Below are 21,091 nucleotides of genomic sequence, written 5' to 3' on the forward strand. Positions count from 1 at the left end.
ATGATAAAATTGCATTTTACTTTAGTCCTAACAGTTTTTAGGTCTATATTACCTGGCCAAGCACCATGACTTCCGCTGATTCATATGTAAAAGTATAAAATGCCTACTTCTACATACATTTTACTTTATACTATATGATACTTTATTCTTAATATATTATTTATATTCATAATGTATAAATTATATTAATTTCACAAATCCACATGAATTGTTCCATCATTAGAACACCATGTGTCACAATGCATTAAGACAGCTTAAACTAAAAATAACAGAGAAAAATAAACACACGAAAATAACACTATGCCCTATAATACTGAATTAACTCTCAAGGGCACTACCTCATTGTAGCTAGCAATTATAATCTTTTACCTTACTCACTTCACTGCATATGACACATCTTTTATATAAATTCACCTGATTTGTTGGTGGACTGGACAAAGCCCAATTAAGTGTGACATATTATAAAATAGAAGGAAGTTATCGTTTTATGTTATCAGCCTGAAAGGTAAGAAGGCATTGACTATAGTACTTTACAAATTTATCCATTGCTATGATCTTAAGTGAAAACAATTCAGATTAAGTTGTATTAACTTAGACTCAACAAAACATCATTCATTGTACATCATTTTTTTAGCCCATAGACTTATTCTTAACATAATCACAATTTTTATTCTAGGTCTAGTTGAAATTGATTAATTCAGTGCTATACAAACTGAGATAGAATCTTTTACACATTATCTCAGTCCTCATTTCACTGCAATCTAAGGTTCTAATCAGGGAGCTAAATAAAATACACACGTTTCAATCTTCACCAGCCTTCTGATCTAACTCATATAAGCTGTGACCTAAATGACCTTCATTTCAAGCATATAACTTTGATTCTATCCCTCTCTCCCTCAGCCACCTAACTGAAGGCTCAGTTAAGGAGGAGGAACCACCATAACCTCTTTGCTTGGCATCAATATCAATATAACTCACGATACTTTCAAGACCTGGTTTAGTTTATCTGAAATTTTCTTAGGAATATAAAGGCTTTTGAGAATATCTGTCACTTCCTTTAGTCTATTATTCTAAATATTTACAAATTTATTGCATCATTTCCTTGAGTTTATTTTAAAAACATTAGCACCCAGCTGTCATAATCTACTAATCCTTAGATTTTGATACCATAATCCTTCTACATCGTTCTGAATATTTTACATGATCTTTGTTTTATTTTGCTTATTAATATCTTATTTTCCACTGTACTTTATTCACTCTGCCTCTGGGCCTCTGTAATCCAGAAATTTTGTTCTTTTGTGGAAGATGGACCATAGAACAAATCTACCAGTTCTTACACAGAAGGCAACATATTTTTAAGAAAAGTTGCAAAGTTATGATACTAAGGCCATACAATGGCATAACATACACAGTAAATAAGAATAAAAGTACAGTTATATGTGCTGATATAAAAAGATATTCAGGATACAGTGTTAAGTGAAAAAAGCAAGTTGTAAAACAAAAATGTATCATGTTTCCATCTGTATAAAAAATAAGGTCTGTATATATATAATATATGAATGCACTTATATATGTGTGTATATAGAGAAAATTCTCTGGAATCATGCACACAAAAAAACTTTTCCACAGTTATCTATCTCTCAGGAAAAAGAATAAAGGCCAGGGAAGGAAGCCTTTAGCTTTCATCTTATTCTCATCTGTTCTGTATTGTATAAACTTTTCAACCAATCATTTCTAAGAAAAAAATTTTTTTCAAAAACCTTAAAATGTCTATTACGTTTGATCCAAAAAGTAAACTTCTTGGAACCTAGCCTAAGAAAATAATTATTAATTTCAAATTATTGTAGGTAATAAGATACTACAGTACTACTAGTAGTAGGAAAAATAGGAAAAATAGGGAAATGTTTAAATTATGAACAAACCACAGAATGGAATAATACAGACATTAAACATATTCATGAAGATTACATAATAACATAAAAATACTTATGGTATAAGGTTAAGAATAAAAAGCAAAATATAACATTTTATGGAAATATGAAAACATAACTTGTAAACTCTAACTTTAGAAATAAAAAGACTGACCATATGTTATAGGTGATTTTTGTGTGTGATAAATCTATAGATAATTTTAAGCCCTCTTTTCTCTATTTTCTAAATGTTATTTCATAAGCTGTTAATGAAAAATAAACACTGATAAAGAGGTTTGGTACGTATATTAGAGCATAAGAGAGGTAAATAATCATAAACGTTGCCATCTAGTGTTGAACTCACCTCAATGAAAAGATAATAACAAAATGTTTTAAAATTATAGATGTCATCAAGTCAAGAACACAAGTTTCCCATAATAGTTGAGAAAAATAATAAACCTATATACTCTTCATTTCACAAATCCAGAGGGGGGGAAAAAAACCCACTCTCGGGCTTCCCTGGTGGCGCAGTGGTTGAGAGTCCGCCTGCCGATGCAGGGGACATGGGTTCGTGCCCCGGTCTGGGAAGATCCCACGTGCCGCGGAGCGGCTAGGCCCATGAGCCATGGCCACTGGGCCTGCACGTCCGGAGCCTGTGCTCCGCAACAGGAGAGGCCACAACAGTGAGAGGCCCGAGTACCACAAAAAAACCTCACTCCCTTCCAAGTGATATGATCCTAGTCGAATACTTCTATTATTCTATCTATCCCCTAATTTCAACCTATATCATGTGCATCTTATTTTACAAAAAGTTGTCTACTTCCATAAATCCAGGTAAACAATCTAGTTTTCTGAAGTGGAAATAAAAGAAATACTAGTAATAATGTCAATGTTGCTACTGAACTTTAACATCCGTACCTTTTTGGTCAGCAGTTTACCAAATTGTACAAATTTTCTAGATTATACATTACATGTACCAGAATTGAATGATAAAATCCAAGATCAAAAATTTGAATTATTTTATAAAAGGGCTTCAAATGTATGTTAATAAGAATCTTTACTCACATATGGCAAAATCATTTTGAAAATGTTGGGGGTCTTAATGTTATAATTCTAAGGCAGAGGTTGGCAACCTTTTTCTGTAAAGGGCCAAACAGTGAATCCTTAGGGCTTCGTGGGCCATAGGGTCTCTGTTGCAACTACTTAACTCTGCCCTTGTAGAGCAAAAGCAGCCACTAAGAATATGTAAATAAATAAGCATGACTCTAGTCCAATAAAACTTTATTTTCTGGCACTGAAATATGAATTTAATATAATTTTCACATATCACATATTCTTCTTCTTTTGATTTTTTCCAACCTTTTAAAAATGAAAGAAAAGAAAAGAGAAAAAAACATTCTTCACTCACAGGCAATACAAAAAGAAAAGGTGGTAGGCCAGATTTGGCTTGTGGGCTGAAGTTTGTCAAACTGCTCATTCTAGAGTTTTTGTTTAACGTATTCCAGGGTTATAGCCCTTGCTACTTCCTGCTGTTCGGCATGCTTTATCCTCCTCCATTCCACCTTCAAAATCTTATCTAACATTTAAAGCCTTCCTCAAATACGTCCTTCACGAAAACTTTCAAGGTGACTTCATCAAATGAATCTTCTCCTCCTTTGAAGCCCAGTAACATTTGTACCTTCTCTGGTTTTACATGTGACTACTGACCTTGTCCAGTTATTGGCGTGGCAAGCCTTCCTCTTAACATTTTATGGAAGGAACCCTCTCTTACACATTTCTTATTGACCACAGTGCATAGTAGAAGGTTAATGATAATGACTGAATGGAAAGATAACTATTCAACATCCTCAATTCTTAGCTGTAGGCACCAGTGGTTTAATAACAGCTTTTAAGTTTCTAAAATAAATGTTATAGACATTAAAAGCATTCATAAGTTTTCAAACGCAGATGAATTTTAGTACTATTAAAATGTGACAACAAATTTTACCTTGGAGTCAAAAAGAATTCCCACCATGTTGGCAGGGTAGACAGATGGGAGAGATTAGGGAAAGGCCCGAGATACAAGTTATAGGGCACAGCGTACTATGTGAGAGCCGAATAGCTGCAGGCACAACCGGCCATCCACAGGACACAACTCAATCCTTTAACTGTCCTCCTAAAGTTGAGAAAAGTATCAGACCTTCCATGTGTGTAAGGTACTGGGGCCTGATCATCCTAGGACATGCTTCAAGACTTTCTGTGTCAAATGGAACTGTCTAACACACCCAAGAAACCCCTGGATCAGAAAGTTACTCAGTTTCAGAGAACTTAAAGTGCAGTTTGGCGTTTTCTATGAAATTTTTATTTAACTATAAATTCCTATTGCACAGAGAAAATTGGAAACCTTTAGAAACTGGCACCACTCTCCCTGAATTCAAATCCTAGGAATGCTTCTTATTAGCTGTATGATGCTTGACATCTTGCTTAACCTCTACAAACCACAGTTTTGTCATCTGTAAAAAGGAGATAATGATAATAGAACCTAACTCATGGGGATATTGGGCTGTTGTGAGGATTAGACGAGTTAATATATGTAAGTGTTTAGCACTGGCACATAGCAAGCACCTATCAATGTTAGCTACATATACATATAAATGCATATTTGGATAAGAACAAATAGCATTGCTAATACTAAATAACTTCTAAAAAGCTACACATACCCTTGCCTTCAGACATGTATTGTGTTTTATTTGATTCTTGAGATAGAACTGTCATAGGAAGGAATTTACAGAAAATAGGAAACAGGCTACTTAAGAATTATCAAGTAATTTTTTAAATGCAATAAAGGAAAACAATAAGCTGAAAATACATGTATGATCATGTGACACAGAGAGAAATAGGAAAAAATTGAATCCCTCCGGCATTATCACAATAGTATTTCCCAAGCTTTGGCAGAGTGCAATGACCAAGATCAGCTTCCATGCATAGAGACAATGGCAGGTCAACTCAATGGCCATACTTACCACCTTTATCCATCCTACGGGGACCTGCCTTTTTGTCCTTCACCTTAGCAGCGCTTCCTTCCCAAAGGTTACTCTTACTCTTTTCCTTGTCTTCCTTGGAAACATGTTCCCTGGACTTCTCAGATAAGCCCTCTGCAATCACTCGGGTTCCTTTCTCGGCTTCTTCTTCAAGAACATTCTCCAAGTTTTCCTCTATTGGCAGAGGCTTGGTCTCCACATCTACTTTTATTATTTCTTGGTCTTCAATTTCGATTTCTAGAGAATTCTCAAGTGGAAGGTGGGTTTTTCCTGGCTCATCATTTTCACTCAACTCCTGGGAAGATGGACTTTGGACACTTTCATTTGGACTGTTTTCAGCGTGGGCTTCCCTGTCCCCCAGTGCAGATTCATCCTCACTGCAACTAGAATATGGGTGACTTTTGGATGAGGTTGATGAAGCAGTTCTTATATCTACAAAAATTAAAAATGACATCATTGCTTGTCCATAAAGGGAAATTTAATAATAATAATTGCGGGAATTATGCTAGTAATTAATCATACTAAAATTTTTAATATAGTTTAGTAGATTTGATACCCTTTCCCCATATAGTCCACATAATCGTCATGATAAAGAAAGACCTATGTAATCTGTGAGTCTATACAATTTTCAATACGAAGTCGTATTTAACTGAAAACCAGTTGTATTTGTTTATTTGTTGAAAGCCATTTCACTGGAAAACCTTTGTTAGTATCTATTTTGTTATAGAAGAAATTGAATAATCTTTCACTTGTTCAGCAAGAGCACTTATCTCATTATCATCTTGGATGTATCCACAGTATTCTCTGTGCATAAAGTTTAAATTTTTATCTACTGTAACACCCGCCATACTGGTACACCCTGGTAGCTCGGTATGGTAAGAATATCTATGCATTTGCATAATACCTAGATACTTAATACTTTGAGATAATGCTTGTGTGCGTGTGTCTGTGTTCATGTGTGTGCGTGTGTGTGAGATCTGGTCTTTTTTATGGGTTCCCCAGAAGCAGATGCTGAGATGAGGACTCATGTTCCAGTGATGTATTAAAAATATGCTCCAAGAGAAACTCTTCTGGGTGTGGGTAAAGCAGGGCAGGGCAGGGAAGAAGTCAATCAAGAGAGCTATTTCAAGCAACATCTCAGCCTCAGCCTGATCCCATGGGAACCTCTGAAGTCTAAATTATATTAGAATTTTTCTTCCCTTGAGGAAGGAGCTGGGCTTCCATACTCTGCTCCAGTCAGACATAGCTACAGGCCACCCTGGGGGGAACATGAACTCTTGGCACTCCCTTGCTCTTTGTGCCTGAGGGTGAAGCAAACCCAGTAGCCCAGGGCTGTCCTCTGAAGAAGACAGAGGATGCAGAAGCTGGAGATGGACCTACAGAATCGGCAAAAGAGATTCTAGGATATCTATGCAGTACATTGATGTGATGCTACAGACATGCAGTCTGGAAACTTACCAGAGCCAAAAATGGTTTCGTATTTATTACCCACAAAAACTTTTTAAAATCTCCAAGAAAGTAACACACACACTGACTCTGTAAGGAAGATGCACTGCCTTGGGCCAGAAAAATACAAACTTGCCTTTCATTTTTTTTAACCAAATAGACCTGTGTTTATAATTTTTTTATAGAATATATTTTTCAAATGAAATAGCCCATACTTACAAGCTGCTTAGCTTTCTTGTTTGCTCTTCTCTGTGTGCTCCTGATTCTTTTTTCTGTTTATGTTTTTTTCTGCTTGTCAGCTACCCAGATGGCTGTAGCAGCTGAGGCAGAGATTAAGGGAAGAAATACCTGTCTTTACTCTTATCCTCTTCCCTCTAGCCCCAATGGCTCTCCATGACAGGGCTTAGCATTTTAAGTATAGTCACTGAGACATACTGAGTTCCCACAAAGATGTGAGAGATTCTACACAGCAGTAAAAAATAAACTCCAAAAAGCCTTTAAGCAACAGAACCCCTTAAGTACAATTCCATTTGTTCTTATCTTCCAACTACCTTGGCAGGCACAAGATGACCACTGTTTCTCAAAGGAATCACATACTTCAGCCACTCATTCTTTATCTCCATTGTATAAGATCTGGATGTGCTGTCTCTCGGTGGGGAACGTACAGATCAAGGACAGTCGTTCTCTATCTTATTTGTACTAGTTCCGAAATTTCAGGGACTATGATTTCCCCCTCTCTTAAGCATTTCACATTTGTTTTTTAAGAAAGAAAAACAACTCCCAATGTGCTAGTGGTTTGTTTGATCAGTGGTTTTCATTAATTGCACAATTAGCTAGGATACAATGTTATAATGGCTCTGCACGTCCAAAAATATCCGTATCTACCATCTGAATGTTGACACCAGGACTCTCACTTTTGGCTCTGAGAGTTAGTCACATAATTTAAAAGAAGAGTGCTCCTCTTTCTTTAGCAGCTTCTGTTAATTGCATTATTTTATTTCAAAGGCTGAAACATGCTCTGGTTCAATTTTGAGTCAGTCCTTAAGAAAGATCAGGTGAATGAATGGCTGCTGAGTGGCAAGGCTACCTGACCTCCCATAGAAACTCATTTCAGTTTTCAAATTTCTCTCTAACCTCCCTGTATAATTTCGTTTCACTCTCATTTCTCACTCTCATTTTCATACAGACACTGGGGCCAGGCTGTGCCTACAAAAAAGCTCAAAATGCTTTAGGGCCATGGAATGGGATTTTCAACACTAATTTTATTTATTCTCTTAGAAATAAAGTTTTTATGTGAAAACTTTTATATAAAGGAACATTTTATATAAAGGAATTTTAGGGTCGATATATAAATTGTAATTTTTTTTTCATTAGGAGGGAAAAAGTTGTCTTGGAGGCATGTTAGGAAACAGCTCTGCCTCCTACCAAATTCCATTTATCTCTCCAGTGCTCCCTCCAGGTACTGATGCTAAGAATCTGCCCTTGGTCTTCATGGTAGGGACCCGATCTGCACCCACTGCCTGAGTCCTTGGCCAAAGCCAGTGTGTTTGGTGCCATGGTTCTACACCCTAAGCAGGATCTCTGACTTTTCTCTTTCCGCATTCAATCAGTCCCCAATCCTTCACTGTTTTCTCTTTTCATGTCATCATAACTGTTCACTGATAACTATTCCTTCTTTTCTGTCACTACTATTTCATGCAACATGAACTTGAGAGAAAATACTATGTTTTTCTGTAAGACAAACTTAGGTGTTCCAATCATGACTAAGCTACTCGTTAGCTTTGACTTTGGTTATGCTACTTAACTTCTCTAAGGCTCTGTTTTCTTTGCTGTAAAATGGGAATCAATTCCAATTATTGCTCTCCATAAATCATTGCAGGAATTACATGATAAAAATTAATCTCACCAAATCAAATAATCATTGCTTTATGATTTTCAGTCTTCTTCTCTCTCTGATATCATACATGATAAGTATATTCTAATAAATTTCTTTCTTGTGATTTCACCCTGTATATCACATTAAGCATAGTAGTCACAGTTACCATTTATTGAGGAAAAAAATAAAACCTGATCATGATTATGCACCTACTCTGTACCAAGCACTGAGGTAAGCACTTTACAAACATCTCATTTAATCCCATGGAGTAGTTAGTTATCTTCTTTTTCTAGATCTAGAAAGTAAGGCCCACGGAAGTTAAATAATACCCAATGTCCATTAGCTATAAAGGAGCAATTTTTGTAAAATACTTCTTTTGTAATGACCCATCGTATTAAAACCAAGACCACTCTACCTGCCAAAAGGCCTTCAAACAGAGGGCACCCACTGTCATGAACCCACTATTGCTTCTCTTAGCTAGATTTCCACTGTTACCACTACAGATGACAGATGGAAAATAGTTTTACATATTCTACTATATATGTGTCAGTAATCTCCACTGTTTGCACTGCCTGCCTAGTCAATTTGATATATACCTGACCAAAGGTACCAACCACACACACACACATCCATAGTCAGCACCAGTCCAGCAAATTCAGGATGAACTCTGCTCTCTCTCTGTAACTGAGGTCCTGAGTTGTCCTCCATCTTCCTAGCCACTTACAGAGATTCATTCATTCACTAAATGCACACTGAGCACATCCTATGTTTCAGGCAATGTTCTGGTATTGAGGACACAATGGAGTAAAAAGCAGGCCAGGTCCCTGCTTCCATGGAGATTACACACTCTAGACAGACATTGCTTCCTTTGGCATGAGTACAATAAATCAACTACACATATTTATTAAGGTATTTGTTCATTCTCTTAACAGTGACCATGGGTAGCTCTCTCAGAAGCTGTTATACTCTTATTGTGATCCATAGCTATGTAGTTTGTTTTGAACCAGTGACAAGTCCTGACCTCAGTTTTCAATCATTCCTTCACCCACTAGCATGATGCATTGTTTTACTACAGTTTAAATTCATTATTTCCTCCACTAATGTCCTGATTTTAACTACTTTGTTTTTAGCTTACTAGCTTGAAGCCCATAGAGACACCTCGATTTAAGTTCACAAACTCAAATATGAAAATTCAGTTAAAAATTTAGATCACTCCAATAACACACCATGTATCTCAACCCAGTGGACCCAATACTGTTCTGAGTTCTAACACAAATTATGTCTCTTTGCCAATTCCTTGGTCCAAGTTTTCACAGAAAAATCTGCATAAGTGTCACACCTATTTTCTTCAAATTAGCCTTGACATATGAATTTTTATGTCCTACTATTCCTTATATTAACAGTTGTAGATTATACTCATGAGTTCACCAAAATCTGTTCATATTTATATTAGATACTGTGGTTTGGTGAATATTTTCATGTACAATAATACCTGATTAGACAAGTGTTTTGTACTCAATAAATATCATCAAATGAGTGTATGCTTAATGACAATAGAAGCAGAAATCACTGAATTTCATCCATGAACAGTAACTAGTTATTTGGTGTAAGGGAGAACATATGTCCTCATACTGGTAATTCATTATCAATTTAGCAATGAGACAAATATACACATTACTTTGTATATATATCTCGAAAGTAAATGCAGGAGAAGAAGAAAGCTTAAAAGTTCCTCCTTATTTACCTTTAACTGGATTTTCTAAATACTTAAAATACTGAGAATATAGTCAAATCGTGTATCACATTTTGCTGCTTAAATCTTTTTACATTTGTCCATTAATCTAGTCAACCAGTCATGCATTTCACAAGATTTTATTGAGTGCCTCAGTAGTGCCATCACTATGTACAGGGCAGATTCAAAACTGTAGAGAAATACCTCATAGAAAAGTACTTTATGTGAACTAAAAGATGATGCTGCATTTAAGTATTCACCTGAAAGCCATGACTTCCTACTTCAACAATCCAAAAGTGAAGATGAATTGAGGAATGCTTACAATTAAGAAAAATTAAAATGTGACTAATCATGCAAAACATCACAGACATAGATTCTAGCCAAAAGCTGCCTACAATCTTCCCCTAACCCTCTCTGGTCCGAGGAGGAGTCAAGTGACACTATGAAGTCCACAGAGCGTGGTCTCATAGCATGTACAATTTCAACACAGAAGGAGCAGGCTTCCCTCATATGCATCCCTTCAAGCCCATAGTCAGGCCCAGAAAGGAAGAGTGAGATACTGGAAGTCAGTAAATCAAGTAAACAGAATATGTTTGTGATTCTGAGATTTTCAAAGTCTTTAAGGCCTACTTATTCAACAGACTGAAAAATAGCACAAGTAAAATACTATCTTTCTTACTAGAAAAAAATTTCACTTTAATTCTTATGTTCTTTTCTTTGTATTCTGGGAACAGATTCTCTCTCTCTCTCTCTCTGTCTCTCTCTCTCTGTCTCTCTCTCTCCCCTTCCCCCCGTTCTCTTTCTCATAAGGAGCTACTTAGTCTTTACCTCTTACTCATAGGTACTATCATCCAAACTGTCCCTAAAAGTCTATTCTCAGCAACATGACACTTTTCCCCTCAACTTTATAACATTCATCTATGACAATATATTTTCAACTGGTGAATTAGCTCCTGGGGTTGCCAACACAAACACAGAGAAAAGGAATCTGTCATTCTTTTTAAACGATGGGAAGTCTCACACATCATTCCTAAAGCAGGGTCCTCTCTTAGTGGGCACGCAGTCCCTGGCACTCCATCATTTGCAGGCTGCTCAGCACAGTGTATTCATCAAGGCGGGCCGATGCAATTGCTCACTGGCAGTTTAAATGGGGCCGACTTGTCACAAGAGTGACAGCCTGGGCAATTGTTTGCCCTCTGGGAACAGGTGCAGGCAGGTTCAAATGAAACACATCCAAACACTAACAGCAAGATTCTTAATCATGTCAATAAAAAGGATGTACCAGTGTCTAGGATTCAGTGGTCACAATGTGCCTCTTACACTTTTGAAGATGAAGTGCTGTCTGGCTTTTCAATAGATTGTTCCAAGGAATCTATCATGTCATTATCATTTTTAATGCATATTTCTTGTTTGCTGGATGAAATATCTAATTCTGATACTCCTCATGCTACAAAGCATGTTTTTGAATAACGCAGGGTCAGGTTATCAACATAAAGGGATGGAAAATAAAGGAGCCTGGTCGTGGAGGAAAGAAACAGTAGTAAGCAATGAAATTTTACTTCAGAATAATGGCAGAGTTTTAATGTAAATACCGAGGATGCAAAGGAGCTCTTAAAAAGGATTATTTAATAACATCGTTATTGAAAAAACAGAATAAAATAGTTAGCCAATTTAATTTAAGAGCAGTTAGCTCTTAAATTTCCCAACATTGTGGACTAGATTTTATATGTTCTGATAGCTTTCATTACACATCTATTTAAAATATTATATGTTCTATATCTCCATAATGCAGCTAACTCTATACAATGTTTTTAATAAAATTCCAGTAATAATCATATAGTATAAATGTAACTAGATATCATGGCACTAACAAAAGTGTTTTAGTATTCTTGGTGTTTATCAAGTAACTGCTTAATATTCACAAAATATCTTTAGGAAATTACCTCTGTGAGGAATAACAAGGACAACATACAGTCCTAGCTTTTGTAGTATAATTAATTTGTGTGTTATTAAATTAGCTTGAGGGACAAAATTTAACACACATGAAACAATGAGTGAAAAATCAACTGCTGAACGATAGAGTTTCATAAAATAAAGAGCTCAGTGAAGGCTGCCGAAGTAGGAGAGTCTCATGGAAGAGGAAGGGGATGAATTGGAAACAAGCAAAAGGACTGGAAGTGGATTGGGGGAGTCCATCCAGGAAGGAGAGAGGTAAATTTGGGTAAAATTAGAAAATGTCCATTTTAATTTCCTCCGTTTAAAAGTAAAACAAAAAAACAGAGGCTAAAAAATAGGATAAGATGAAGAGTTCAGGGTAAATGCCTCTAAAATGTACATTCTTAAGGAAACAAAATCCTTTTATTGGGGGGACTTGCTTTAATTTTAGATAAGTGGATATTGGCTGATTTGGAGAAATGTTATATTGTTTTTTTCCAAAATCCAGGCTCTGAATTTTGCATCTTGGCTCCACCCGTTTCTGGCTGTGTGAGTTACTCAGTCTCATCATTTCCACGTTTCTTTACTAGTGAAATGGAGATTAAAAGTACCTGCTTTTTTTTAAGGTTGTTTGAAGTAAATCAGATAATTCATGTAAAATATTTAGCACAGCACTTAGCACAAAATAGTCTTAATGAACAGTACCTATAGGATACCTTTTTAAACATAAGATTCCAGTTATTTAAATGCAAGTAGTATTCAGTGTTAATGTTGATCCATCACTATCAGTTATTCAATAATTACAGGTCTAAATGATTAAAGCCTTCCCTTGAAGTAAGATTCAAGTACTGCCTGCATCCTTGTCTGCTTAAACAGAAAAAATTACTCTATCTTGGAAGAAAATCCATTTGATCCCAAGAAAACAAGTTGATTATGCAGTACAAAAATAATCCCCAGATTACCATATATTGAAATAATGTACTGACCCTTTGTGAAATCAGTACTTGATAATTCACCACCATTATTGGAGAAATTAAAAACTGAGTCCTTCTTTGTTCTGAACCGGTTATATTTATATGCAAACACACTTTCAATCTTTTTCCAGGTCCAAGTCACTTGTATAGTTTCTTTAAAATTTGATTCAGGTGACATCACTTTTCCATAGAATTCTTAAACTTTTTCTATGTCATATAGGAATATAAACTTAAATCCCATATTCATATTCAAAATGAGGGGGAAAAGCTATGTTTCGGCATGCCTAGAAACATAAAATGTAACTATTGAGAAATTAAAGGCCTAATTTAAGATTTTACAAAAATTTTTCAATGCTAGATCATTAATATAGAGTAGTTCTTTCAACTATAATAAAATGGCAGCAAAACTTGTTTTCAAATATATTGCAAGTTAAAGTCACTCTAATTTTTCACATTGTGCTTCACTCTTCACTCTGTCAGGAAGTTCAGGATTAAATTTTTAGTTCAAGCATAGTCACGGTCTCATGTGCAGTTCCTAGTAAAATTATCTTCTTTCTTACGCTAAATAATTTCTGTTCTTTATTTTATTGTCTTGTATATGTCTGCATGAAATTTTAGAATAGGTTTGCTTGAATTCATTCTTGAACAGAATAGAACTACAAACTAAATATTTGTTCTTGTGATTACTTTATTACTTAATTTACTCTTATTTTGTATAATCCCTATGTATTCCTTGAATTCAAAATTTTGAGATCTTATATAGAAAAAAATTTGAGAGGTGAAAAGAATGAGGAAAATTGACAGCAATTCAAAAAGTCATCATAATGTTACCTCATTCTCTAGTCTAAAGCAAACTACAAAGACATACACACACTTAAATATAAGACAGGGTTATTATTATCACTGATAAATGCCCAGAATGTACCAGGGAAGATATTTTATTTACTAAGACCCACATAGCCTTGGCCAAACACTTTCATGGGACAAATCCAGAAATGTTTTCCTTCTTTGGACATTATTTTGGTAATTTAAGGTGTTTAAAAAGGTCTTAAATATTTAAGATATGCCTCAGATAATGAGGGTTTCTTTATCTACCTGAAAAGCTCTGTATTTTCCCTGTGAACATTCAGAGTCATTTTAGATTTGAAAATTATAAGGGGTAAGCTTTGCCAAGAGCAATAATCCTTCCATAAACTAATATGCCAGCATCTGCATTCCAGGTAAGTTAAGAAAAAAACATGAACATAAGGGAGGAATTTTCAACTTTTCCCTTAATTGAATGGGAGCTACTTTTCATTTTTCCAAAGCCACAAAAATGGTGTATATGTGTGTGTATATAAGAGGAGATAGTTTGAGATGAAAAAAAAGGTAGTAACTTTCTAAATAAACAGAAGATGTGTCACTACAAGCTTCACGTGACACCCTGCTGAAAAATCCCAGCAAACTAAAGAAAGAGAAAGGATGGAAGAATGACTCCATAATTTGGATATCTATGGAAGAGGGGTTGATCAGCATCCTCGGTTAGGGAACCAGGTTCCGAACAGTCTTTTAAAAAAGATTATCTCATTAAACATAAGGAAAAGAAAAGTAGTGAGTACACTTGCTAAACAGCCTATGTCAAATGATAAGCTAATCAACTTGCCATGTTTATCCTCTTCCAATTCACTCTCAGAGCATCCATCAACCTCATCTTTCACGCTGTCATCAGCATCTGATGCCTTCCACGAGGTTTCACTCTCCTTTTCAGCGTCTAAAAGATCTTTTTCATCATCTGAGGGTGACTTTGGCATTCCATTCAATGGATCATCAGCCTGTCCTTCATTAGCTTTCTCATCTTGTTTCTCCTCATCTGCTTCGAAATCTTCTTCATATTCTGAGAAAAGAAAAGTTCCACTATGAGAATGAAAATAGAATCCCTAATACTTAACCCATTTCATTTTAATGAGAACTTTGACTCCATTATCCTCCCCTCTCTGGGCCTTTCTTCACTTCTTTTTCACAGTTAGTGAACATGGAAAACTAATAGCAAATGATCAAAGATTGCAATCAGTTACATATACAAGAGCAGTAAAGAAATGAAACTCCAGGGGCTTCCCTGGCAGTGCAGTGGTTGAGAGTCCGCCTGCCGATGCAGGGGACACAGGTTCGCGCCCCGGTCTGGGAAGATCCCACATGCTGCGGAGCGGCTGGGCCCATGAGCCATGGCTGCTGATCCTGCGCGTCCGAAGCCTGTGCTCCACAACGCGAGAGGCCACAACAGAGAGAGGCCCGCGTACCGCAAAAAAAAAAAAAAAAAAAAAAAAAAAGCTCATTTACAAATGGACATCATCATCTACAATAACCAAAATGGACAAGAGAAGAACTTGATAGAAAACAATAAATTAGAAATAAATTTAAAATGAAGAGAACAGGATTATAATAATGAAAGTTAATTTGGAGACCCAGTGAGGCCATATTTTATAGGAAGAATGTTCAAAATATTTGGATATCAAGTTAATGAATAGTGAAGTGGAAAATATTCAATTAATCAAGTCCAAAGGCCCTGAGAAGTAACACTGTGAATAGCACATTCTTTGAGAGAACCAAATGGACATCAAGAAAAGGCATTATGAAGGATTCTGTATCTGGGCCAGAACTGAAATCATATGCATTATTCATCCCTACAATCAATAAAATAATTACATTCCAAGGATAAAAATTCTTATAAAATAGGATATTCCTGTCACAGTCATGAATTTGCTTCATTTCTTCAGAAGTGTAACACATCTGTAGCAGAAAAAGGAAACTGTCACATCAGATAAACGCCATCTGTCCCTTGTGGTTATAATTTTTCACCTTTCATATTTAATTGTTCCCCTTTTTCTTCCACCAAAAACTAAAAATCTTGAAGTGACAACATGCCAAGGATAGAGAGCAAAAGGATTTCATGCAGAACCAATTAAGCAAATAAACAATTATCTTTTAAAATAAAAATTACAGGAAAAATAAAGTTTTCCCTATTTTGTGTGTTTTAGTTATTAGATAGTCTGGCTTCTTCTCCAGCAGTGGGGGCCTTTCGGGTAATTACTTGAGAGCTGTCCACTCTGCCACAATGAAGGAAACTTAATTTAGAAATGCATGCCCTGTGCATACGAAGAAAGCTCTGTTAATGCAGAGAAGGGATGAGGGCGATGTGAGAAGAAAAGTGAGATCAGAAACTGTAATGAAAAAAGGCAAACAAAGAGAACTCACCACGAGAAAGTTTTCATGAAAGAGATTTAATATGGAGAAAGAGAAATGTGAATCAGTAGAACAAAATTATAAAATAAGCAAGAAGTTGAAGAAATTAGTTTATATTGCATAATGGAAACAGGACATACTAATAAAAACAAATATTTTGATTCAAATATTTCAGGCCAAGTAATGGGATAGCTTCTCACTTGGTTTAGTCAGCTGTCAATCAATAACTCTATTGAGACCCTTCTATTTGGAAGAGGCTAAAATTGCAAGATAAAAGACATTACAGTAACACAACCCCTGCCCATCAAAGAATCTCCAATTTTTGTTGAGGAAATAAGACGTAGGTACCCAAGAAATACTGTACTCATGTTAGAAGAGTTTTTATACATGACCCTCAGTAATGTTCGTTTTAACACTATTGGGCTCAATTGCTGTAGATTTTTATATAGGACTCATGATTAATTATGTGAAATAGTGTCAAATAAGTGGAATAGAGTCAAACAAGGATGGAAAGTCATTTGGAGATTGTGGAAGACTTCCTAGGAGTGGTTGAAGTTAGCCACAGAATTCACACACAGAGAGAAACACATTAGAAACGAGAGATATTTGCTGCTGGTCACAAGATAAGCAGGGGCCAGACAGTACATGAGAAAATTGCTGCAAGTCCATCAACAATATTACAGCGTGGTGAAATATAGGGTTCTGGAGTCAGGCTGTCATGTGTCCAAGTACCAGTTAAAACACAGCTGTGTGACCTGTCAATTTGCTCAACATCTTTAAGCTTCAGTTTCTTCACCTATGATATGGGTGGTACCTGCCTCACAACGCTATGGGGACTATTAATAGCAATAATCCCTAAAATATGCTTAGTATAGTGCCAAGGACAGTAGGCTCCTAATAAATGTTAGAGATTAGTAGTAATCATGACTGATTGGGGGTGGAGAGAGTTGGTCATAGAATAGGAGAAATCACACACAATATGTGCTTTATCGACAGCAATACACTTTAATGGAGGCACCTGATTAAAATCAGTCGTACAAGTGTCCACAATTAGGACACAATCGCAGTTATATTATTGAAGCAGACCATAAAACTGAAGGACCATGTAGTGAACCACAAGAACAATCCCTGAATCCTATTTGGCAGGAGCTTCAGTGTTTTCTCTCAAAACACGAAATTCAAGGCTGCCCTGGCTTTGTTCTAGCATCACATTTAAATATTAGCCTTCTATTAACCAGGAACACTGCATTAGCATCACAGCTCAAAGCACACCTCCTTTGTCTCATCTACTCATGTTTTCAATATGAATGAACTAGTGGCATGCTTTCTGTATCCCTTTTCATAATTTCTTCTGTTTCCCCATCTCATCTTTCTTCTTCCAGAGAAGGTAATTAGCTTGTTGTTTACCATCCCCACTAATGAGGAAGCAAGTCAACGCGAGGTCAACATCAATCCCTCCGCAGCTCTCCCTCGCTGACCTCCTCACAGGCTTCTTGCTGCCCTGAACCATCAGCGGCTGTTCTACAGAGAGCTGAAGCCTTGCTCCGCTGTTTCCTCTTTCCTTAAATGGAAATGGGCATTTAAAGTCCATTAAGGAGCCAACACAGAAGGAAGAACTTGGGAAAAGCTGTTTAATAGTCATAAAGTATGCTACTCATAGCACGGGCCATGTTGATTTAAGAAAAAAAATACAGAAATTGAACATGGCCTAAATAAACATACCTGTATGTTGTGAAAGTTAAAACACGAAAACACATCCCATTTGTTAATTGCTCTGCTGTTGCTATTGTTATCTACAGATATTGTAAAATTTTCAGTTTAAGATAAGAATAAAGACTAGAAAGGATCATGGAGAGAGGTAAGCTGGTTCAAAGTGTTAGGAGTGAAATCTTTTTTAGATAGTCACATTATTTCAGTAATAAACAGATATAAAGTCCAATGCTGTAACAACTCTGTAATTATTTTCTTGGATTTCTGAAACTGTTGGGCGGCAACTAGAGAAGGTGGGGAAGAAGAGACCTAGGAGATGCCCCTTTCCTGATACCAGCCCTTCCACACTCATCCCAGCCAATGGCTAGCGCTCCTCTAATCCAGGCTTTGTCTCCTGGGTGCAAGAGGGACACTCAGGCAGCTCCCCTTTTCTGATTCTTTGGACATATCACCCACAACCAGGTAACATCAAGGATAGCTTGTACAGCAGAGGAGGTTATACGTACAGTGTTTGAAAGTTTGGGCTTTGGAATTAGACAAGCCTGAGTATTAAAGGGTAGCAGAGTATGCCACCCCAAACTATGCCACTTGGGCATAAGGTTTATTTTGAGCTGAAGGCAATTGAGAAGTAGTAAATAGAAGAGAAGCTCTCTGCCCTCCCCCCATTTCCCTAAAAGCAGGACATATATATTTGAAGGTATCTCCCCTCCCCTCTCTCCCAGCAAGGACAAAAGCTAATCATAGGAGACAACTCTGATCCTTAGCAGCCCAGAGATGGCACCAGAGGAATCAACATAACAAACTTCACTAGAACTAGCCCTTATCTACCATTAGTTTCCACATAATATTTGCCTTCCCACAATTTGTTGCCCCTGGAAGCTCAATGTCCTTTTCCTTTGCCTTGTCACTTCTTGAAAAAATGTATTTTTCTTTTATTAAGATGCCATATAAGCCCAAGTTCTAACCCCCCCTTTGAGTTACTCAGCTGAGTGCTCCCATACATATGCACGATGCACCTGCTAATAAACTTTTGCTTGTTTTCCCTTTTTAATCTCTTTTGTCAGTTTCATTTACAAGGATACAGTTAATGAACCTAAGATGGGTAGAGGGAAAAGTTTTTCCTTTCCTACAGTATGAAACTTAGTTCTGCTACTTTCTCTCTGTATGTCTGAGCCTCATTTTCTTAAAATGGAGAGAGTAATAATATCTACTACATCAAAAGGTGAGGGTATGTATATATATATAAGGTAAGGAGATATATATATATATATATATATGTGTGTGTGTGTGTATGCAGTTAGAGGGGGGAAAGAAACGAGGAGAAAGAGGCAGAGGAGAAGGATGAAGAGGAAGAAGATGAAGAGGAAGGAGAGGAGAGTGAGGGGAAGGGAGGGGAAGGGATAGGAGGGGAGGGAAGGGAAGAACAAGAAAACAAGAAATGCGCACAAGCTCCAGGACCCCAGGCCTACATCAAATGTTTTCAGTTATAGAATACTCTATCACTATATAATCATATAGGTTGTTCCTACCTGATGCCAAAGCATCAGTTTCACCAAAGCAAGTACATCAAATACTGAAAAAAACAGGCAAAATTCTGTTTGGTGAAATGGTCTCTCCCTGCATAAGTGAACAGAGCCTCTGGCTCACGCAGACGCAAACTCTCCTTTCCCGCCTTCCCCTCCAAGCACCTCCAACCCCCTGGAGTTAGGCTGCCCTCCTCTAAGACAGGCCACACAGAACTCCTTACAAAACGGTTGAGAAGGTGGTCAGGGATTCCTCACCTGCAACACAGTTGCCTGAAGATAGAAACTGAGTAACAACATTTAATGGATATTTTTGCAAATTTTTATAATCACATTGTAAAGTCTTAAACAAAACGACCACACCAGGCAACAGCAAAAGAACCCAGAGTTACTCATTACCATATTTAAATATGTTTTCTTGGTCATCTTCCCAGACTTCTAGTCCTGGCTTTTCTTTACGTTCCATTTCTTCAACAGCAGTTCTCACTTCGCTGATCCCTGTATGTAGTTCTTGAGCTGAAAAAATGGCTGAAGCTGAGGTTTTGCTCCCCTTCATCTCTCTCCTTCTTGGTATCAGGTACTCTCTATCCTTCCTCAGTTTCCCCTCACCCTTCATCAATCCCTCTCTTCTCTCAATACTCTTTTCTTTCCTAGGTTTTGGTGAAGTTGTTTTTTTGTCAAGGCCCATTGCAATAATGCACCTAGGAAAAATATTAACATAAAGTGTTGATTAACCTTTATATATAGCACAATGGAACTGCAAAGATCTTTAAATCACTTCTCTTATTCCAGTAAGAAATGTTACAAGACACATATTTATCATAGTACACAGCGTTAATTAAAATAAACTACTTTCTCCTTATGAATACCAAAATCTTGTAAACACAACAATTCTTAATAGTTTTACCCACAGTAATTACACAAGAAAAGAAAGCAACTTAACAACAATGAATTATAGTCTCAAACTAAACTTTGCGCCTTAAAGTATATATTTGACCTTATAACAGAGATAGATAGGTAATTTAAGTCCTCATATTAGAATTATGTGATAAAAGAACATTCAGGTTTATCAATAAAAGGAAGCTGAGATAAAAATTATCAGAAGAAAGATGTCATTCGGTCTTTGATAATTTATTATTCCAACAAGACAACAACAAAAAGACTTCCATACAAAATTGACTCTAAATAATTATGATTGAATTTTTAAGAAACACAATCAGTTAAATATTTTTGTGCCCTTTAAATAAACACTTCAGGAGCCTGAATGCTCATTTTAACAGAACTGTCATTATTGCCTTTAGAATGGCCTTTTGAAACCTGTACCACAATCTTTTGGTGATTTTTCCTGGCAATAAGCTTTTGTTTTGGAAAATGGCAATAATCTATAGAGGTCATAAAGTCATTCTAAGTCAAATCTGGTGAGCCAGCAAATGATCTGAATGTTTTAAGACATTAAAAAATATTTTAAAAAATCAGTTATAACAAAAGTAACATTAATAAATTCTTCTCTAGCTTTTATCCTATCTCTCAAGTTAATATCAAAATAGGAATTCCAATAACTGTAATACATACATTAATAAAAATGATGACTATGATGACAATAAGAGCATCCAGCACTCCTTCTGTGCCAACCTCTTTACTGGGTACTTTATATACATGGTCTTATATGTTATATTCCCCTACAGACCAATAACTTAAGAACTATCGTCATCACTTTACAAATGAGGAAACTGGGGCTTCAAGGAT

The 21,091-nt window shown here is 36.4% G+C and overlaps 1 protein-coding gene across 1 annotated transcript in view; it reads right to left on the minus strand.

Annotated features, from left to right (window-relative positions):
* ERICH3 (glutamate rich 3) overlaps positions 1 to 21,091 on the minus strand; it is a 91,426-nt gene that overhangs the window by 15,733 nt on the left and 54,602 nt on the right. The window contains 3 exon segments of the mRNA XM_024734562.1: positions 4,904 to 5,362; positions 14,536 to 14,766; positions 19,745 to 20,046. Coding sequence (XP_024590330.1) covers positions 4,904 to 5,362; positions 14,536 to 14,766; positions 19,745 to 20,046 — 992 coding nt within the window.

The sequence above is a fragment of the Neophocaena asiaeorientalis genome, unplaced genomic scaffold (assembly GCF_003031525.2).
Source record: "Neophocaena asiaeorientalis asiaeorientalis breed wild unplaced genomic scaffold, Neophocaena_asiaeorientalis_V1.1 scaffold15, whole genome shotgun sequence".
Classification (NCBI taxonomy): Eukaryota; Metazoa; Chordata; class Mammalia; order Artiodactyla; family Phocoenidae; genus Neophocaena; species Neophocaena asiaeorientalis.